The following is a 17,344-nucleotide window of genomic DNA, read 5'->3' as shown; positions in this document are numbered from 1 at the left end:
CCGATGATGACGTCAATCCAGGGGCGCCAAATCTGCTGCACGGTGCACACAGAAGTACTCGTCAGGTGAAGTTTGGGGTGTTTTCATCATCTGAGCAGGTCAGCATAAACTTTGCTTGCGTTTATGACGATGTGTGCTACTTTGGCATTTTCTCCCAGCAGCCTAAACTAATGACTTAAGCACAAATCTCCAGGGCGAGCTGGTTAAAACTGTCCGTTTGAGTGGCGCGTAGCATTTAGCTAACGTTTAAGCTCACAGCAGCCACACGGATAATAACAGAGCATTTCATATTTCTTCTGAAATGCACCTTTTCCGTTGATAAAATCCTCGTATAAAATATCCGTTCTCTAAAGTTGTAAGGATCCGAAATGTGGCGATTTTCTCTGTGTATGCAATAAATGTAGGAGCAATTTCTTTAAGGTAATTGTCATACAATCATGTAATCCAACAACGGAATAACTGTGTGTGGTTATTCCATGTCCGATTGTAGGTCTGTGTGTGTTTCATTGTGTCTGAATGTGTATAACTTAATGAGTCAGAGCTGGATCTCACATTGCTGTCATTTGACTTTTAGAGTACCATCGCACAGTGGGATCTTACATCTCCCTTCATAAAGTCCCTTTAAGCTCCCGACACACACCCACAGATTCACACATCATCATTTGCTCTCCTGTCAGGAGCTCAGTCTGGGTAGAGCTTTTTTTCTCCTCCTGTAAGGTAGGTAAGAAAAACAATGTTGTGTATTTCATTGTTTTTCTTACCCACCTTACATATCAGTTTCTTTGTTTTTTCCTGATTTGTTGCTAAATATTGATATTAAAATATTCATAAATATAGTGTGTGGAAATCTTTTTCTCTTTATTTTTTATTTTTTTTAAACAGTAGTAGAAACCTGCCAGCCAGCTGCAGCCCTTGTGGGTTACAGTCTAAATTTAATGTTTTTGGTTTCTCTTGGCTGACTAAAACTTGTTTGTCCTTCAACAGCCACCATAGTTAGGATATCGACTTGAAAAGGGAGGAGTAAGAAAACAAAATTCAGTTTACTGCAGTCTTTCTAGCAGTGATATTTTACACACTGCAACTTTTAACCTGATCCTAAAGCGTGTTTTTTTGTTTTTGTTTTTTTGCACACTTTATTTAAGTTTGCACAAATGTATGGTCAGTCAATGCTGTCGAAACATTAACACCCCACTGTGTGCCCTGACACACCTGATTTAGATGCTAAACAGGGCATTAAATGATGCCGCTTCTTCAGCAAAATGTATTAAGTGTGTTGTTGCAGTTTTTCTGAGTTCAAAAAAATTAATTTAAAAAAGTTTTACATTTTCTGATTAATTTTTTTCCTTTAGTTTTCAGTATTTGTTTTCTCTTCAGTTAGGCTTCAGTTATTTTTGTAGTGGGTTTGATCCTTATATTTATTTAATTATTTGGTTTTAGTCTTTTTAATTAAAGTTTGGAGGGTATTTATCAGGGGCATCTCTTACAGAAGTTTAAAGTAAGTAAAATAATAAATACACGCCTTACTTTGTGGCTCACTGAGACAAAAGTCAACTTTAAATGTAATTTAATGTTGCATGTTCTTTCAGCCATCAGTCATGGACCTCAGCCCCTTTGAAGATGACAACTCCGTCAGCTGCCGGCTGGTTTCTGAGATCCCTGAAGTCTGCAAAACGGAGGATTGCTGTCTTGGCATTGATGAGGCTGGCAGGGGGCCTGTGCTGGGTACGTGACTTTTACTTACTCTAAGCTAACCACTCGAGGTTCTTCTATATTTGAAACACAGAGTGCAAGGTATGTAAAGTTATGTTGAAACATAGTGTTAAAATTGCACTTAACTAAATTAAATGTTTGCCAAATTTGGCAAATTTTTGCCTTTAATTGAACATTAATTAAAAACCTTCATAAAATGTTTAGAAATTTTATCCTACAACTTATTTTAAAATTTAATAATTTTGTTTACTGGTCTGGATACACAGAATGTGAAATTCTGGTCTAATACCAGTGTTAAAGAACAGTTTGTCCAATGCTTTTGTTTCTAATATCCCTTCTTTGCTAGAAAAACGAGAACATTTTAATGGTTAAAAACCAACAGATTTTCTGATCATCTCACTGTCCTTAAACATTAAGGCAGTGGAAATATTTGACACAAGATAGTTACTTAATCTTTGGTAAATGCCATGTTATTTGTTGATAGGAGCCAACCATGTAGCTATGAGCTGATATTGATGTTTGTTGTCTTCCTGTTATTTGCCATTTGAGTTTTGGGTGAATTAGTATGTACATTTAGTAGAGAAATCTAACAGTTTTGATGTTACTTGTGATGCAGGGCCGATGGTGTATGGGATATGTTTCTGTCCACTTTCCAGAAAGGAGGAGCTGAAGGACTTGAAAGTAGCAGGTAAACCAGTTTGCTTGTATTGCTGTATTTAAACGGAGAAAAATGCAGCAGTCTTTCTGAATATAATGCTTTAAACTCATTGTCACTGCTGTCCTCCTGTACAATTAAACAAAAAAAGAAAGAAAAGTAGTAGGGGTGGGCGATATAAACGATATATGATAGAAACGATATAAATTTGGCCAACGATAGAGATTTTGACTATACTGCTCTACCGCGATAGCGCATGTTGATGATGTCATCAAGCTGCCCCTGTTTTGGTCGAAAGCATCGCAGCGGCTAAAACCATTATCATCTGCAAATTATGGCGGGCGACAGTCATAGCAAAGAGATGAAGCACTTTTGAAATATGGGGAAAGCCAAAAACTGCGCTTCCTCCATTTCCGTAACATTGATTCATTAATGTTGAATTCTCTTGCAGCTGCTCTATTCCCATATTGTTGCAGTATATTAATAACTAACCTCGTATTGTGGATTAATAATCTCAGTTGTTCTCCTGACTGAAGTTTGCTCCGTGTATAGCATCCTGCTATGCGATTGCATTTGTCCCTGACCACCAGAATCCCTCACGTTAACTTTTATTGAGTGGAAAAAGTTGGTGTTCATCCTCCAGCTTCACTGTGCTAATGTTAGGGCTGCTCGATTATGGCAAAAATGATAATCACGATTATTTTCACTGAAATTGAAATCTCGATTATTTGACGATATTTATTTAACCCTTTAAGACCTACCATAGAACCAAGTCGGCCAGAGCTTATATTATTATTTTTTTACATGCTGCAGTGCCATTTTTGGGAGCATTTCAAGTTGCTATACATCAATACAACTGTTATAGCCCATATTTTAATAATATGTATGCATTAAGTCCATATTAACTACTTTAATTACAAAAAAGTGCAATAAACTACAAAAAAATTGAAAATCGTTTTTGTTTTTTTTACATATATTTCTACTTGGGGAAATTTAAGAGGCTTATCCCTCAAAACTTTAAATACAAAAAAGTTGCAAAAGATAGTTTCCCACCACAGGAAATTTATTTTGAGTGTCTTCATAGTTTTATTTTGGAGATACAGCAATTTTTATATACTGCAGGAAAAACAAAAAACAATCCTATGATGCAAATTTGCAAAGAAAACAGCAGTTGCATCAAAATAAACTATTTCCAGCAGTGCAATTCGAGTTCTAAGTATCCCAGCAACTATTCAGAAAAGTCAAACATGACTTATAAAAACACCAGTATAGGCTTTTAAGGCCTACAAGTAAAAAACTAAATTTTCCGTAAAAATGACGTCACTTCCGGTTTCGGACAGGAAATGGCGGACATGCGATAGTTCGCGTTGACGTCTTTTTCATTGTGGGAAGTGTTACGAACAGCTGATCGGATTGGCAAAGCGTGTTTCTGGAATATTATGTTTTTATTCCTGCAAGGCTTTTTATGCAATTTTTGCAAAGCTGTATGTGGAAAGAAACCGTGACCGAGGACAAGCTGATGGCATAAGATGTAAGTACAACTCCTCCGGTTTCATATACAAAACAAACTATTGCGCTAGCTTACGCGGTTCTGGTTCTACAGGGATTTAAAGGGTTAACAATAACAATGTGTTGAATAATGACTTTAAAAAATAATATAAAATAGTGTGCAAATACTGATAACAGTGCAAATGTTTGCAATATAAAAAATAAATGAAAAATGTAAACATCTATGTTTAGTGAACTTTGCAGTGTTGCTCTGTGGTGCAGCTATGACACCGTAGCAAAGTTTACACACTATGTCTACTTGATCCACGTCTGACTCCGCAAACCCATAATGTTTCCACACCACTGAAGTTGTTTTTTTTTTTTTTACCTCTCTTTTCAACCAACGGCAGTCACTCTCCTCTCCAAATAACTTCTGCTTAGCTTTCCGAGCTTTCCGAGCTTCCCTTGGGTCCTCTTAATTGTTGTGATGCATGTTCGAAATGCAGAGAGGTGCGCTCGATTTGCCACACGGAGCAGCGCGAGAGTAAAGCACGAGGGAGGGGCTAATAATTGGCTCAGTCATTTTTAATGATCGTTGAAAGCCCAGATTGTAATCGTGATTAAAATTCGATTAATTGAGCAGCCCTAGCTAATGTTATGCTAACATAGCTGTGTCGCTAGCAGTCACATAGCACAACATTATATACCAGGTAGTCCAACTTCAGTAACCCTGCAAACGCCACTGCTGTTTAGTTTCCTGTCTTCATTTATGTTGGAAGTGGTAGCAGAGCTGTATGTTTTAATTAGTTTCAAAAATCTCTCAGTAAGAACATGGTATGTCATGTTTAGGTGGAAACTAGCGAGTTAACTTCCTGTTAACTTCTAACTCCGTTAAATTTAATAAATTCTGTTTTCATGGATGTAAAACTTAATTGTTACACCCGATAAAGCAGCAACACTGATGATTTAATTAAAGATGAAAGAATTTAGACCGTTTTTAACTCCTAGCGTTCGTTTGACTTTGGGACCTGAAGTGGACGGAGTTTTGGACCCAAATTACTCCGCAAAGCTCCTCACTACGGCAGCCGTAATGCTCTGACAATCCATCAAGCTGTGCGGCTTACCAAAGTTGTACTAAAACATTTTTAACAGATTTCTGCACGCCAAAGTCGGTTCGAGGTCAGTAAGCACAACCAGAATTTATACATAAGGCACACTCTTGATTTTTGAGAAAATTAAAGGATTTTAAGTGTGCCTTATAATGTGGAAAATACGTTATACAGAAGAAAAGAATATATCGTGATATATATCGTTACCGCACGTGCTTCAAATTATACCGCAATATGGATTTTAGGCCATATCGCCCAGCCCTAAAAAGTATGAAGCTTGCTAATCATTATTTACTTTGTTTCAGTAACTAAAAATGTCACCAGAAAATAAATGAGCATGAAAAGCCCCCCAGTGTTTTCCTTTCCACATTTGAAGATACAATTTGTCATTGTGTCTTCAGTGATTATTTGCTTTTCTTTTAGATTCAAAAACCCTGACAGAGGCAGAAAGAGAGAATCTTTTTGAAAAACTGGATGAAGCTAAGAGTTATGTTGGGTGGGCTCTGCAGATTCTGTCGCCAAACACCATCTCTACCTGCATGTTACGGAGGTAATTTGCGCATACAGCGCCATGCACTTGGAGGTTTGTTACCATCATTCATGCAGACTAACATAATGTGTATTTTTCCTTCAAGGACAAAATACAACCTCAACGCCCTTTCACACGATACAGCAATAGACCTTGTACAGTATGCTTTGGACAGTGGAGTACAGCTTAAAGAGGTAGGTAAACAGTTTACATGAAATGTTTAAATATGTGCACATTATTCTTTTAATAGGGTCCGCAATGTCCTGTATAGGTCATATTTCCTCTATGTTCCTAAAAGCTAAATCTGCTTTGAAACTGTCCTTTGAGCCTAAGGGGGCACTTTTGTGTGGGTGGGCAGTTAAAGGGCAGGGGCATTGTGGAGAGCCACACTAATAAGGTGGGTTTAACTGTGCTCAGTATTAATCTCTTTAAACTCTCTTGATGTCTGTATAAACAGTTTCTGGTAAGAGAAGATGCTACAATTAAGCAATGAAAATGTGAAATAGAGCTAGTAAAAACACCATTATTTTATCACTATTTAATCAACATTTCCAAAAATTAAAGAAGAAAAGTTACATGTTTTTGCAAAATTTCAAAGACTTTTCATTTTAAACAAAGCACTTTTGCTGTTTTGGTTATAGTTTTAATTACTTTATCTGCAGTTTTTAAGTTCTTTTTTTCTTTTTCAATGAGAGAATCTTTTTTGGGCTTGAACAAGTAAATTCAAGTTGGGTTTAATACCTGAGATGCATTATGCCTTATGGACCTTAGAGCTCTGGATGTGCTTGCCTTTCTTCTTAAAAAACAATTTTATATTTCTGCTCTCAGGTCCCAAACTCTTGCCCATGAATGAGCCACATGCAGCTGTGTGGTAGCCTCTGTCACCATTCAGACACTTTATCTTGCATCTGCTTCAAAAGTCAGACTTTTTGTTTTGTTATAATACCTGCCATTACACCTGCAATTTATTCCATTACAGCCTATCCAAGCTTGCAGTTTCCTAACTTTCACTGACCTCAAACCTTTTTGTTTTCCAACGTCGAAAAATGTGTTGCAGACTTTATAGCTATTATGGAGCCAAGGAGACAAAGTTCAATCAGAAAACAGAGTTGTCTGCTTTGTTTTTCAATGGAAACTCCATACTTCCTGCAAATTCTATCTGTCTTGTTACTGTTTGCCTTGAGATAGACACATTCCTCAATGCTTCTTTTTTCCCCCTCATGTTAGTGGGCATATTAGTGCAGAACAGTCCACCAATGACCTCCGCTACAGGTGGTCTAGAACCGTACATCCCAGGTCTGATCTACTGTATCGTCAAATAAAAACCAAAATATAATAAATCGCTGTCTTATCGCAGCTTTATTATATTTGAAGTAGTAATTATCCTTTTTGTTTAACTGTTTTAAGTTGTAGCTCCGAGTGATCCAACCTGACTTTTTCATTGTGTATTATTTGCCTCTGTCTTAACTTTTACTATCTCTGTGTTGTGCAGATTTATGTGGACACAGTTGGCCCAGCGGACAAGTATGAGCATAAACTCTCTCAGCGGTTTCCGGGTATTCAAGTGACTGTGAGGCCAAAAGCTGACTCCCTGTTTCCAGTTGTGAGTGCAGCCAGTATCTGTGCAAAGGTTAGTGATCAGTCCTCAGCTGGATTTAAGTCTTTTCTGTTTTTAAATTCCTTGGCTATTAGAGTTGGTTGGTACTTTATTATCTCTAGGGTGTAAAGCTACCTTCAGAGATTTCATTGAAGTATTGAAACAAGTAGTTTTTACAAGCTGTAGTAAATGCAAAACAGTTGTGCATTGGATTTTGCACAACTTTACTATCAGGCTAAAGAGAAGCATTTGAACAATAATACAAAATTATGTCCTTATTCGTGTAAGGATTACACACTTTTTATGGTATTTTTTTAGTGATATATCTTATGCGATTATTTAGTGTAGAAAACAGAGTTTTGGTTCTTCAAATATTCAGCATTTTACATTGAGATGTTTTTTTTCTCCACTTAATGGTTTCTGGTTTACTGCAGTAGACAGCAGACCAAAAGGAGCAATTTCCCTTTTGCGATTATTGACCTACCGTTGCTGTTACTAAAGAATATTCATATTTTATATTTCATATTTTCAGCTCTTAAAGAGTTTTCTGGTGCTATTTTTTGGTTTGCAGGTTGCTAGGGATCGTGTCGTGAAAGGCTGGAACTTTACAGAGGACTTGGGAGAGGTGGATACAGACTATGGCTCAGGGTACCCTAATGGTAGGAAACCATGCACATATGTTATTATCCATCCGCAATAACATGTTTTATTTTAAACTAAAAGTTTGTTTTGCTTAAGTAAAAGTATGTAAAGTTAGTGCTGTGGAACAATAAAGTAGAGCAAACTTCTGAAATGTTGCTGTGAGTGTGGGTACAAACATTTTACACTGACCATAAATGATAAGTCATATTAACCTAGTTAACTAGTTAACTTTAAATTAAATGCACTTAATATACCTTAGTGTAGCTGTTAAAGCTGGGGTGGGCCACACAGTGAAAATTTGAACTTAAACATGGCACATAAACAGTGTAGAATTACTTTAACCTCAATGGAAAAAATATGACTTATTACATTATTACATATCACTGCCTTTGTGCCATTTAAAAAAAAAAAAAAAAAACCCAAACATTTCTTTGGAAAATGTTTTGGTTTTTTTTTTTTGTTTGTTTTTTACAATTAATTTCTGCATCAGCTTTATATATTATACAATATATTTAATGCTGACACTTTTTATGAAAAGATACATGGTTGTATTCACTGTTTCACTATGGGATGCGTCTCCCCCAGAAGCTCATTCATCAGAAGTTTTTATCTCATTCCACAAATCCTGATTGGCTGGTGATTGCCACTACCACTTTGGACAGAACCACCCACCCTTAAATAAGATAAGATAACCTTTATTAGTCCCACGCGTGGGAAATTTGTTAAAGAGCTTACAGTATTATGTAACTTGTATTTAAACACCTCTTCTCGCTTTGGAGCATATCTCAACCTGCTTAGGCTAGCTGTGGCGACAAAATCTAGAGTAAAAGTGCACACCAAGTCTGCGGAGTATGTTGCTTGTTGCTACTTCTAAGTCCCACAGGCACACTCAACATGTCCCCCCGCCGTGTCCAGACTCACTGCCGAGGGCACAGTCTAGAGCAGTGGTCCCCAACCTTTTTTGCGCCACGGACTGGTCTAATGTCAGACAATATTTTCACGGACCGTATCGCGGATAAATACAGCAAAATAAAATGATACAACTAAGGCAAAAACGGTGGTATTTTGTAAATATAATAATTAACGCAAATTCACTGTGTAATTGTGTAACTTTATTAGCAGCGTCCTCCTTAAATGCGTCATCAACATTAAGAATAAAATCCTCCTCTCTGCCCCTTAATGTTCTCTGGTCGCTGTGGTGATGCGTAAATATTTCTTTCAAAATAACAAAATAAGACACTCGACTACAACACGGGAAAAAACCCAGGGAAAACGAGTTAACGGTTTTAAAAATCCTGTAAACCATAAATTCTACACCCGAGCCTCAACTCTCGCAGCCCGGTACCAAACGACTCACGGACTGGTACCAATCCGTGGCACTGGGGTTTGTCTAGAGCGCTCAAAAAGTCAATAAACAACACTATGGCACTGCTGCCTCAAGAGGGCACTGCTGCCCACCTCAGTAACCATGCTATAACCCAGGATTTCCCAACCTTTTGGAGCCACAGTACATATTTCATATTATAAAAATCACATGGCACACCACCAAACAAAAATGTCACATAAGACATATTGATCATTTTTCCCCGTGCATCAGGTATAGCGGAATGGGCTCGTTTGTCCCCAGTTTACCTTTTTTGCATGTTAGGGCCTTCATCTGGCTCTGAACAGGACCCAGGTTAAATTGACTACTTTTTCTTTTCAAATGTTTATCGATTGCTGTTACACACTGCATTGTCTCAAAGCATGACTACCGGTATTATGTAATTTTTTCGTTGTCTTCTGTTTCCCTGGCAGTTAGCAACTCATTTAATCAAAGCATGTAGTTGTACTGCCCTCTAGTGGAAGACAATGTAATTGTTCTGCCCGTTACTCATGCCGGTTGCTTAGAGTACTAATCAGGTCGAACCAGATATTCTTCCACGGCACACCTATGTGCTGCAGCACAGTGGTTGGGAAACACTGCTATAGCCGATGCTGTAAGAAGCTTGACACCCTACGCGTGCTAGTGTTATCTAGGTGTTACAACCATATTCTGCAACTAGATGTCCCCATAACACAAGTGTTTAGGACACGCAGGGTGGGCGAGACACCGCTCCTTCTCTCTCTCTGAGAGAGAGAGAGAGAGGCAGCACTCTCAACTTCATCCTGGGAGCTGAAGTTAAGTAGTAAGTAAAATGTATTTATATAGCACTTTTTTAAGACAAGAAGCTATTGCAAAGTGCTTCACATGGGAATATAAAAGCATACTGAACAAAACAATATAACAATATTAAGGAAGTATAAAAGCATATCACATAGTTAGTGCTAGAGCAGGGCGATATGGCCAAAAATATTTATCACGATATATATTTGAAAATTTGCGATAACGATATATCTGACGATATAGTTGATGCGAGACAAAATACAACTCCACAACATTACTAGCGCAAAAAGACAACCTTCCATTTATTTTCACTTAAACAAGAAGCTGGTTTTTATGTACATTAAAGCTTTATAAAAACGTAACAGTGCAAATGCAAATTCCTTGCTGAAAGTTTAACCAAAAGGCATTTCCAGTAGAAATGGGCTGACATATCCTGAGCATAACCATGTATAATATCCACTGAAGTTAAAAAGAGGTGCTTTGTAACATTAAACGTATTAAACGTATTAAACGTATTATTAAACGTAAGTACGTATTTTTCAGACCATAAGGTGCACAGGATTATAAGGCACATTAAGCGAAACAAAGCAGTCAGATAAATCAAACTTTATTAAACTCATTCTTCTTGCTTCCTCCACTTCTGTACCATTGATTCATTAATGTTGAATTCTCTGGCAGCTGCTCTATTCCCATGTTGTTGCAGTATATTAATGACTAACCTGGTATTGTGGATGGATTATCTCAGTTGTTCTCCTGACTGAAGTTTGGTCCGTTTACAGCATCCTGCCATGCGCTTGCATTTGTCTCTAACTATGAGGAACCTTCACGTTAACTTTTATAAGTGGAAAAGTGTTAGCGTTCGTCCTCCAGCTTCACTGTTTATATTATGCTAACATAGCTGTGTCGCTAGCGATCACGTAGCACATCATTATATACCAGCTAGCCCAACTACAGTAACCCTACAAACGTCACTGCTGTTTAGTTTCCTGTCTTCATTTATGTTGGAAGTGATAGCAGAGCTGTACGTTTGAATTTTTTCAGAAATCTCTCAGTCAGAACATGCTATATCATGCTTAGGTAACTAGCGAGCTAACTTCCGCTAGCTTCCTGCTAACTTCTAACTCCGTTAAATATAATAACTTTTGTTTTCATGGATGCCTGGAAGTTAAACTTCATAGTTACACCTGGTAAAGCCGCAATGCTGATCGTTTTATTAAAGATGAAAGAATTTAGACAGTTTTTAACTCTCAGTGATGCTGCGGTGTTCGTTTGACCTGAAGCGTACGGAGTTTAGGACCCAGATTACTCCCAGATTTAAGAGCATCTTAGTCCGACAAATACGACAATAACGACGGCCGACAAACACCAAACCAGTTCCACATCACTGAAGTTGCACCATTTTTACAAACCAGTTCTGGTTCATCTGTTTCACTCAACAATCGGCCATGTGCGTATGAAAACAAAGGCACTGCGCATGCGCGTTTTACTCATATTCTATCGCGATATTTCATTTTCCTATCGTTGCCTAACATTATACCGGTATTACCGTGAACGGTATAATATGGCCCAGCCCTAGTTAGTGCTAGTGCAAGGATTTTAACATGGGAGTGATATAGGAGAATTTATTACTGTGCTGCAGCATTTTTGAAAGTGATTTAAGGAGGCCTTAGACAGACAGGAAAAGAGTGGGTTACAATAGTCTAACCGGGAGGAGATGAAGGCATGGACAAGCATCTCCATTTCACCTTTGGAGACAATAGTCCTAAGTTTAGCAATATTTCTTAACCCTTTACAGCCGATCGGAGCGGGCACGCTCTGTTTTGCGTAACTATTTTTAAATCCCGGTAGCACTGCAACCACGTAAGCTAGCGCAAAAATTTTTTTGCATATGAAACCGGAGGAGTTGTACTTACATCTTATGCCATCAGCTTGTCCTAGGTCACGGTTTCCTTCCACATAAAGCTTTGCAAAAACTGCATAAAAAGCGCTTGCAGGAACAAAAACATAATATTCCAGAAACACGCTTTACCGATCCAATCAGCTGGTCATAACACTTCCTACGTTGGAATAGACGTCAGCGCGAACTTTTGCATTTCCGCCATTACCTGCCCGAAACCGGAAGTGACGTCATTTTCGCGGAAATGTAGTCTTTTTTACTATCAGGGCCTCAGGGCCTATACTCGTCTTTTTAAAAGTTATCTTTGACTTTATGACTTTCTGTGTCGTTTCTGGGATGCTTAGTACTCATATTGCACTGCTGGAAATAGTTTATTTTGATGCATATGCTGCTTTTTTGCAAATTTGCAGTATAATATTTATTTTCGTTTTTCCTGCAGTGTATAAAAATTGGTGTATTTCAAAAATAAAACTATGAAGACACTCAAAATAAATTTCCTGTGGTGGGAAACTATTTTGTGCAACTTTTTTGTATTTACAGTTTTGAGGGATAAGCCTCTTAAATTTCTCTAACTACAAATATATGTTAAAAAAGCAAAAACGATTTTCAATTTTTTTGTAGTTTATTGCACTTTTTTGCAATTTATGTAATTACTATGCACTTAATGAATACATATTATTAAAATCTGGGCTATAATGGTTGTATTGATGTATAGCAACTTGAAATGCTCCCAAAAATGGCTCCACAGCATGTAAAAATATGATATAAGCTCTGGCGGACTTGGTTCTATGGTAGGTCTTAAATGGTTAAATGAAAAAAGCAGGAGCAGGTCATAGACTTGATCTGATCTCTGTCAAAAGACAGAGAGTGATCAAAAATTATCCCAAGATTCGGAGCAGTAGCTTTAATCAAGGATTAGAAAGAACCCAGACTTTGACTAATTTGGGGCTTGATACTCTCTGGGGCAAGAATTAAATGCTCAGTCTTGTCTGCGTTCAACTGCAAAAAATTGTTTGTCATCCAACCATTAATTTCCTTAGACAGCCCATTAGAGGGATAATTTGTCTAATTCCCAAGGTTTAAAGGAGATGTATCATTGGATATCGTCTGCATACAGATGGTAGGAAAAAAATTTGAAACCGCTGATTATATGGCCTAAAGGAAGAATATATAATGAAAATAACAAGGGGCTTAAAACCGATCCTTGAGGGACTCCACGTGAAAATTTAGCTATATCTGACCAGAAGTTTCCCACTGAAACTAAAAGTGCTCTATCCACAAGAAATAAGGTGAACCACTTTAGGACAGATCCAGATATCCCGACCATATGATTTAAGCGGTGGATTAAGATCTGATGATGAAGTCAGGCCCATCCCATAGTGAGACATCTCACTCATGCTATTCTGAGAACCGGGGTTACACAAGTAACCGGAAGTATATCACATTACAATTTACATCAAAGGGACACTGTTTTCATTAGCGACGGACATTGTTGGGATTAACAGTTTGAAATAACATTTCACTTGTTGAATTTAATGCTGCCTACTTAAGACTGTTATGCTAAAATAATTTTATTTGCATGTAAAAGTTTTGTAGAAAAACTAGCACTGAGTCCCACTCTTTTCTTTGTTTCCAGATCCCAAGACGAAAGCGTGGCTGCTGAAGTACCTCGACCCAGTATTTGGCTACCCTCAGTTTGTTCGATTTAGCTGGAGCACTGCCCAAACCCTAATGGACAGCAAAGCGGTTAATGTGCATTGGTAAAGAGCCTTCAAACTCTATTCTGATCAAAGTCCTACTTTGGTTATGAAATCCTCAATTAAAGGAGCATCTGTCCTTCTGTGATTCTGCTCTTATACTGTTTCTGCTATTTGTGAGCACAGATCTGGCTGATACCAATTTCTCATAGTGTATTTGCAAAATACTTTGTTTTTCAGTGTGTCTGTTAGATAAGAATACTTGCAAGATCACAGGTTACACTTAATCTCTGTGCTAATCGCTTGACCTTAGGAGACCAGTAGTTGGCACTGAGTTTAAAAAACAATCTTTGTCCTCGTAAATCTTTTCTCAGGGACGATGATGAAGAGGATGGCGAGAAGGCAGCGCAGAGGCAGAGCAACAAGTCAATGTTGTCCTACTTCAGTGTATCAGCTGGAGGTAACGACCAAAATGCAACCCACCAGGCACACCGCTTCTTCACTGAGCGGAGGCTGAAGAGCCTCAACACACTCTAAAGACACGTTAGAGGGCCTTCACATACATCCTGGAAGTCATAAATGCATTGTGGGACTTTTTTTGTAACACAGATGCAAACTTCAGTCATCTGTCTGTATTTGTCTTGTTTGTAACTGTTTTTATATATAAAGATGTTGTTTAAATATGTTTTAAAGTGTGTTCTGCATTCTGTACCATACATCAAGAACGAAGGTGGGTTCATTGCTGGATTGCGTTGCAGTCTGTAATGCCAATACTGCCCTCCATTGGTAAAATGAATGAAAAGCATCAACAGAATGCAGCAACTACTATTCGAGTTGGCAACACAAGAAGAACAAATTATTCATCGAAGTCTGACATCAGTGAAATCTTCAGCTTCATCGCAAATCTAAACAACTTATTAATTCTGTATACTTTCAGTAAAAACCGATGGAAGTGGTCCATTGCAGATTTGGAACACACTTCATACTCTGCACAGTTTTCTTCAGATTGTAGCTTTTAGTTGAGAATAAAACACAGCGCTACTTAAAACAAGCGTCTTTAATTTTAACAAAAAAGCAACATAAATATTGTCACAATAAAACAGCCTTTAATTCTGTAAATTAGTAATTTCAAAGAAAAATGTACAGTTCTAAGTATCTTAATACAATCTTTAAATACTTCACAGCAGTTGGTAGTTGTTGTCGTTGCATTTCACGTGATAATACACTGAGTGATTCTGTATCCAGCTCTTGTAGGGAGACGGTATCTTTTGATATATTATGACTAAATAAAAATGACAGTCCAGGTTTTCCTTGAGTCATCAGTCCTAACAGACAGGTTGCCAAGAACAGAAACAACATAAAACAACATGTTACAAAAACTTCTGCTAAGCATCTCAAAAATAAAATGGTACATTTTTATCACAACCGAGGGGTGGATATTTGGAACTTAATCATGTTTAGCTTCTGTTGTCTTCAGTGTTACATGCAACAGATATGAGGTAGAAGTAGGATGAGGTTTGATGGTATTACTGCATATATTTCTCTTCTTTAAAGCCCACTCTGTAATCTGTATCAATACAACAATGTGCATTTAGAGAGCACAGCTGAATTTTGAGATGACCTTCAAATGTTTATATTCCAGAAATCGCAGCCATTCTTTTTCCGGATCTGTCCCACGCTTCATCCTCTTCTAGGCCTTTTCTCCAGGACACGTTATGATGCATCACATTTTACTACAGGATGATGAAAGGCAGCTGGCTAGGAGTTCCAGCTCCCGTCATATGAATATGAAAATAGATTCTGGCTAGGTTAGCCTAGCTGTTGGCTATGGAGGGAAATCCATTTCTCCACCTTGCTAGTTGCTGTTGGGTTTGTTTCTGGACTCCTGGATCCTCTTCCCGCAGTTCATAGCTAAGCTGGAGACGGCAAATGAGGAAAGGATGATGATAGAGCTCCCCACAAAGTGAGATGAGGCTCCTCTGGGGGCTGCTCTCAGAGCTCTCCTGGGGAAAGTTTCTCTGTCAAAGGCTGTCGTGGCAGTCATTGTCTGTGCCACTGGCTCCATGGTTGTGGAAGGTAGTCAGATGTCAGAAAGCTGAATTCCAAGGCAAGTTGGCTGCTGTAGCCTCAGCTGGAGCTGTCTGAATCACTCTGTGCTGCTGATTCCTTTCTTGATCCTTCTTCTATGGTCATTTATAACTTCCCCAGACTCCTCTTAAGTCCTTTGAGGAGCTCAATGTCCTGTTGCGTCAATGGGATTAGTTAGCGGTTGGCCCATGTGTAGATATGACTAATGCAGATCTATTTCAGCTTAGGACTGCGCAATGTAATTCTATTAGATCATCCTGTCTTTGTTCCATAGTGAATAGGCAGCGTTATATATGGAATACAATCTTGCACTTTGTAAACATACAGTTATCGGCCACTTTGTTAGGTATACTTGGTAGAACTACCTTAATTCCTCATGGCACAGATTGAACAAGATGCTGAACGTATCATGGATTGTGATAGCATTACGTGATTGCTACCAATTGGTTTCTCATTCATGATGCAAATCTTTGTGTTTCACAACATGCCAGAGGTGATATCTGGTGACTGAAGTTCAGTTGAGTACAGTGAACTCATTGTGATGTTAAGGAAACCAGTTTGAGATGATGTGAGCTTTGTGACATGGAGTGTCTTCCTGCTGGAAACAGCCATGAGAAGATGGATGCACTGTGGTCATGGACATTGTCAGTAATAGTAGTCAGACAGGCTGTGGCCTTTTTGGCATTTAGGAGCCCAAAGTGTGGCAAGAAAATATCCCCCACACCATTGCACTACCACTTTGAACCTGAACCCCCAATAAGGGAGCAGAATATCAGCCCTAGCAGAATGTTTCGAAATCTTCTGTTGCCCAGTTTCATTGAGACTCTGCGAGTTGTAGTCTAAGTGTCCCGTTCTGTGCTGACGGGAGTGACAGTACGGTCTTCTGCTGCTGTAGCCCATGTATTCGAAGTTTGATGTGTTTTGCATTTAGAGATGCTCTACTGTTGATCTCAGCTGTAACAAGTGGTTATTTGAGCTTTTGTTCCCTGCCTATCAGGTTGCGGCAGTCTGGCCATTTTCTGATCTCTGACATCAGCAAGGCAGAGAACTGCCTCTCTCTTTTTCAGATTATAGCATGTAAACTGGAGATCATTGTGGGACAAAATCCCAGTAGATAAACTGTTTTTGAAATAATCATACCACCCCATTTGGCACCAACACCAATACAGATGCACATTCAGAAACATTTGATCAAATTTTTTTCTCCCATTCTGATGCTTAGTTTGAACTTAAGCAAATCATTTTGACCATGTCTGCATGCCAGTGAGTTACTGCCATGTGTTTGGCTGTTTAGATATTTTCATTTACGAGCAGTTGAACAGGTGTGCTTAACATTTTATGACAAAACAAAAAGAAACTATACCACCTTACCCTCCAAATATTTCTTTTGATTTTTAAATCCAACTTTAAATACGTTCCACATTTAATATTTAATTCAAGTCAGAGAAATAAATATGAAAAGCTAAACCTGATAAAGTAAGGCCGATATTCAAAAAGTAAAAAGAAAGAAAAGAAGACATGAGGTGAAGCAGACCAGAACCTACAAACATTTTGTGAGTCACTGAGGACCGTCAAAGAGGACTGTTGTGTTTTGTTTTTTTTCCCGACCACGTAACGTCTGCCCCCTTCGTTAAGAAGGCTGAGCTGTTGACTGAAAAGGATCAGGGGAAGATCCAGGCTGATTTGCAGGCAAGAGTACATCAGCTTAGGAAACTATATTTTATAAAATATATAAAATATTTGGAAAATGTATTTACAGAATGTTAATTATAACTTTTAGGTTGAT

At 38.2% G+C, this 17,344-nt stretch overlaps 1 protein-coding gene across 1 annotated transcript; it reads left to right on the top strand.

Moving 5' to 3' along the window:
• Positions 1-14,155, top strand: rnaseh2a (ribonuclease H2, subunit A). The gene is made up of 9 exons (XM_080879615.1): positions 1-98; positions 1,587-1,722; positions 2,327-2,398; positions 5,386-5,512; positions 5,598-5,685; positions 6,984-7,121; positions 7,660-7,747; positions 13,410-13,533; positions 13,845-14,155. The coding sequence occupies exons 2-9, from the start codon at positions 1,596-1,598 to the stop codon at positions 14,005-14,007; spliced, it is 927 nt and encodes a 308-aa protein (XP_080735741.1). The 5' UTR covers positions 1-98; positions 1,587-1,595; the 3' UTR covers positions 14,008-14,155.
• Positions 14,156-17,344: the final 3,189 nt, after the last annotated feature.

This window comes from Rhamphochromis sp. 'chilingali', assembly GCF_963969265.1.
Source record: "Rhamphochromis sp. 'chilingali' genome assembly, chromosome: 4".
NCBI classification, from domain to species: domain Eukaryota; kingdom Metazoa; phylum Chordata; class Actinopteri; order Cichliformes; family Cichlidae; genus Rhamphochromis; species Rhamphochromis sp. 'chilingali'.
Note: the sequence above shows the minus strand (reverse complement) of the source record. Positions and strands in the feature narration are given on the sequence as shown.

Excerpts from the sequence above, each read along its gene's own strand:
- rnaseh2a (XM_080879615.1), top strand. The coding sequence starts at position 1,596 with ATGGACCTCAGCCCCTTTGAAGATGACAACTCCGTCAGCTGCCGGCTG. Across the intron at positions 7,748-13,409 it reads TGGCTCAGGGTACCCTAATG|ATCCCAAGACGAAAGCGTGG; the intron begins GTAGGAAACCAT and ends CTTTGTTTCCAG. Across the intron at positions 13,534-13,844 it reads AAAGCGGTTAATGTGCATTG|GGACGATGATGAAGAGGATG; the intron begins GTAAAGAGCCTT and ends ATCTTTTCTCAG.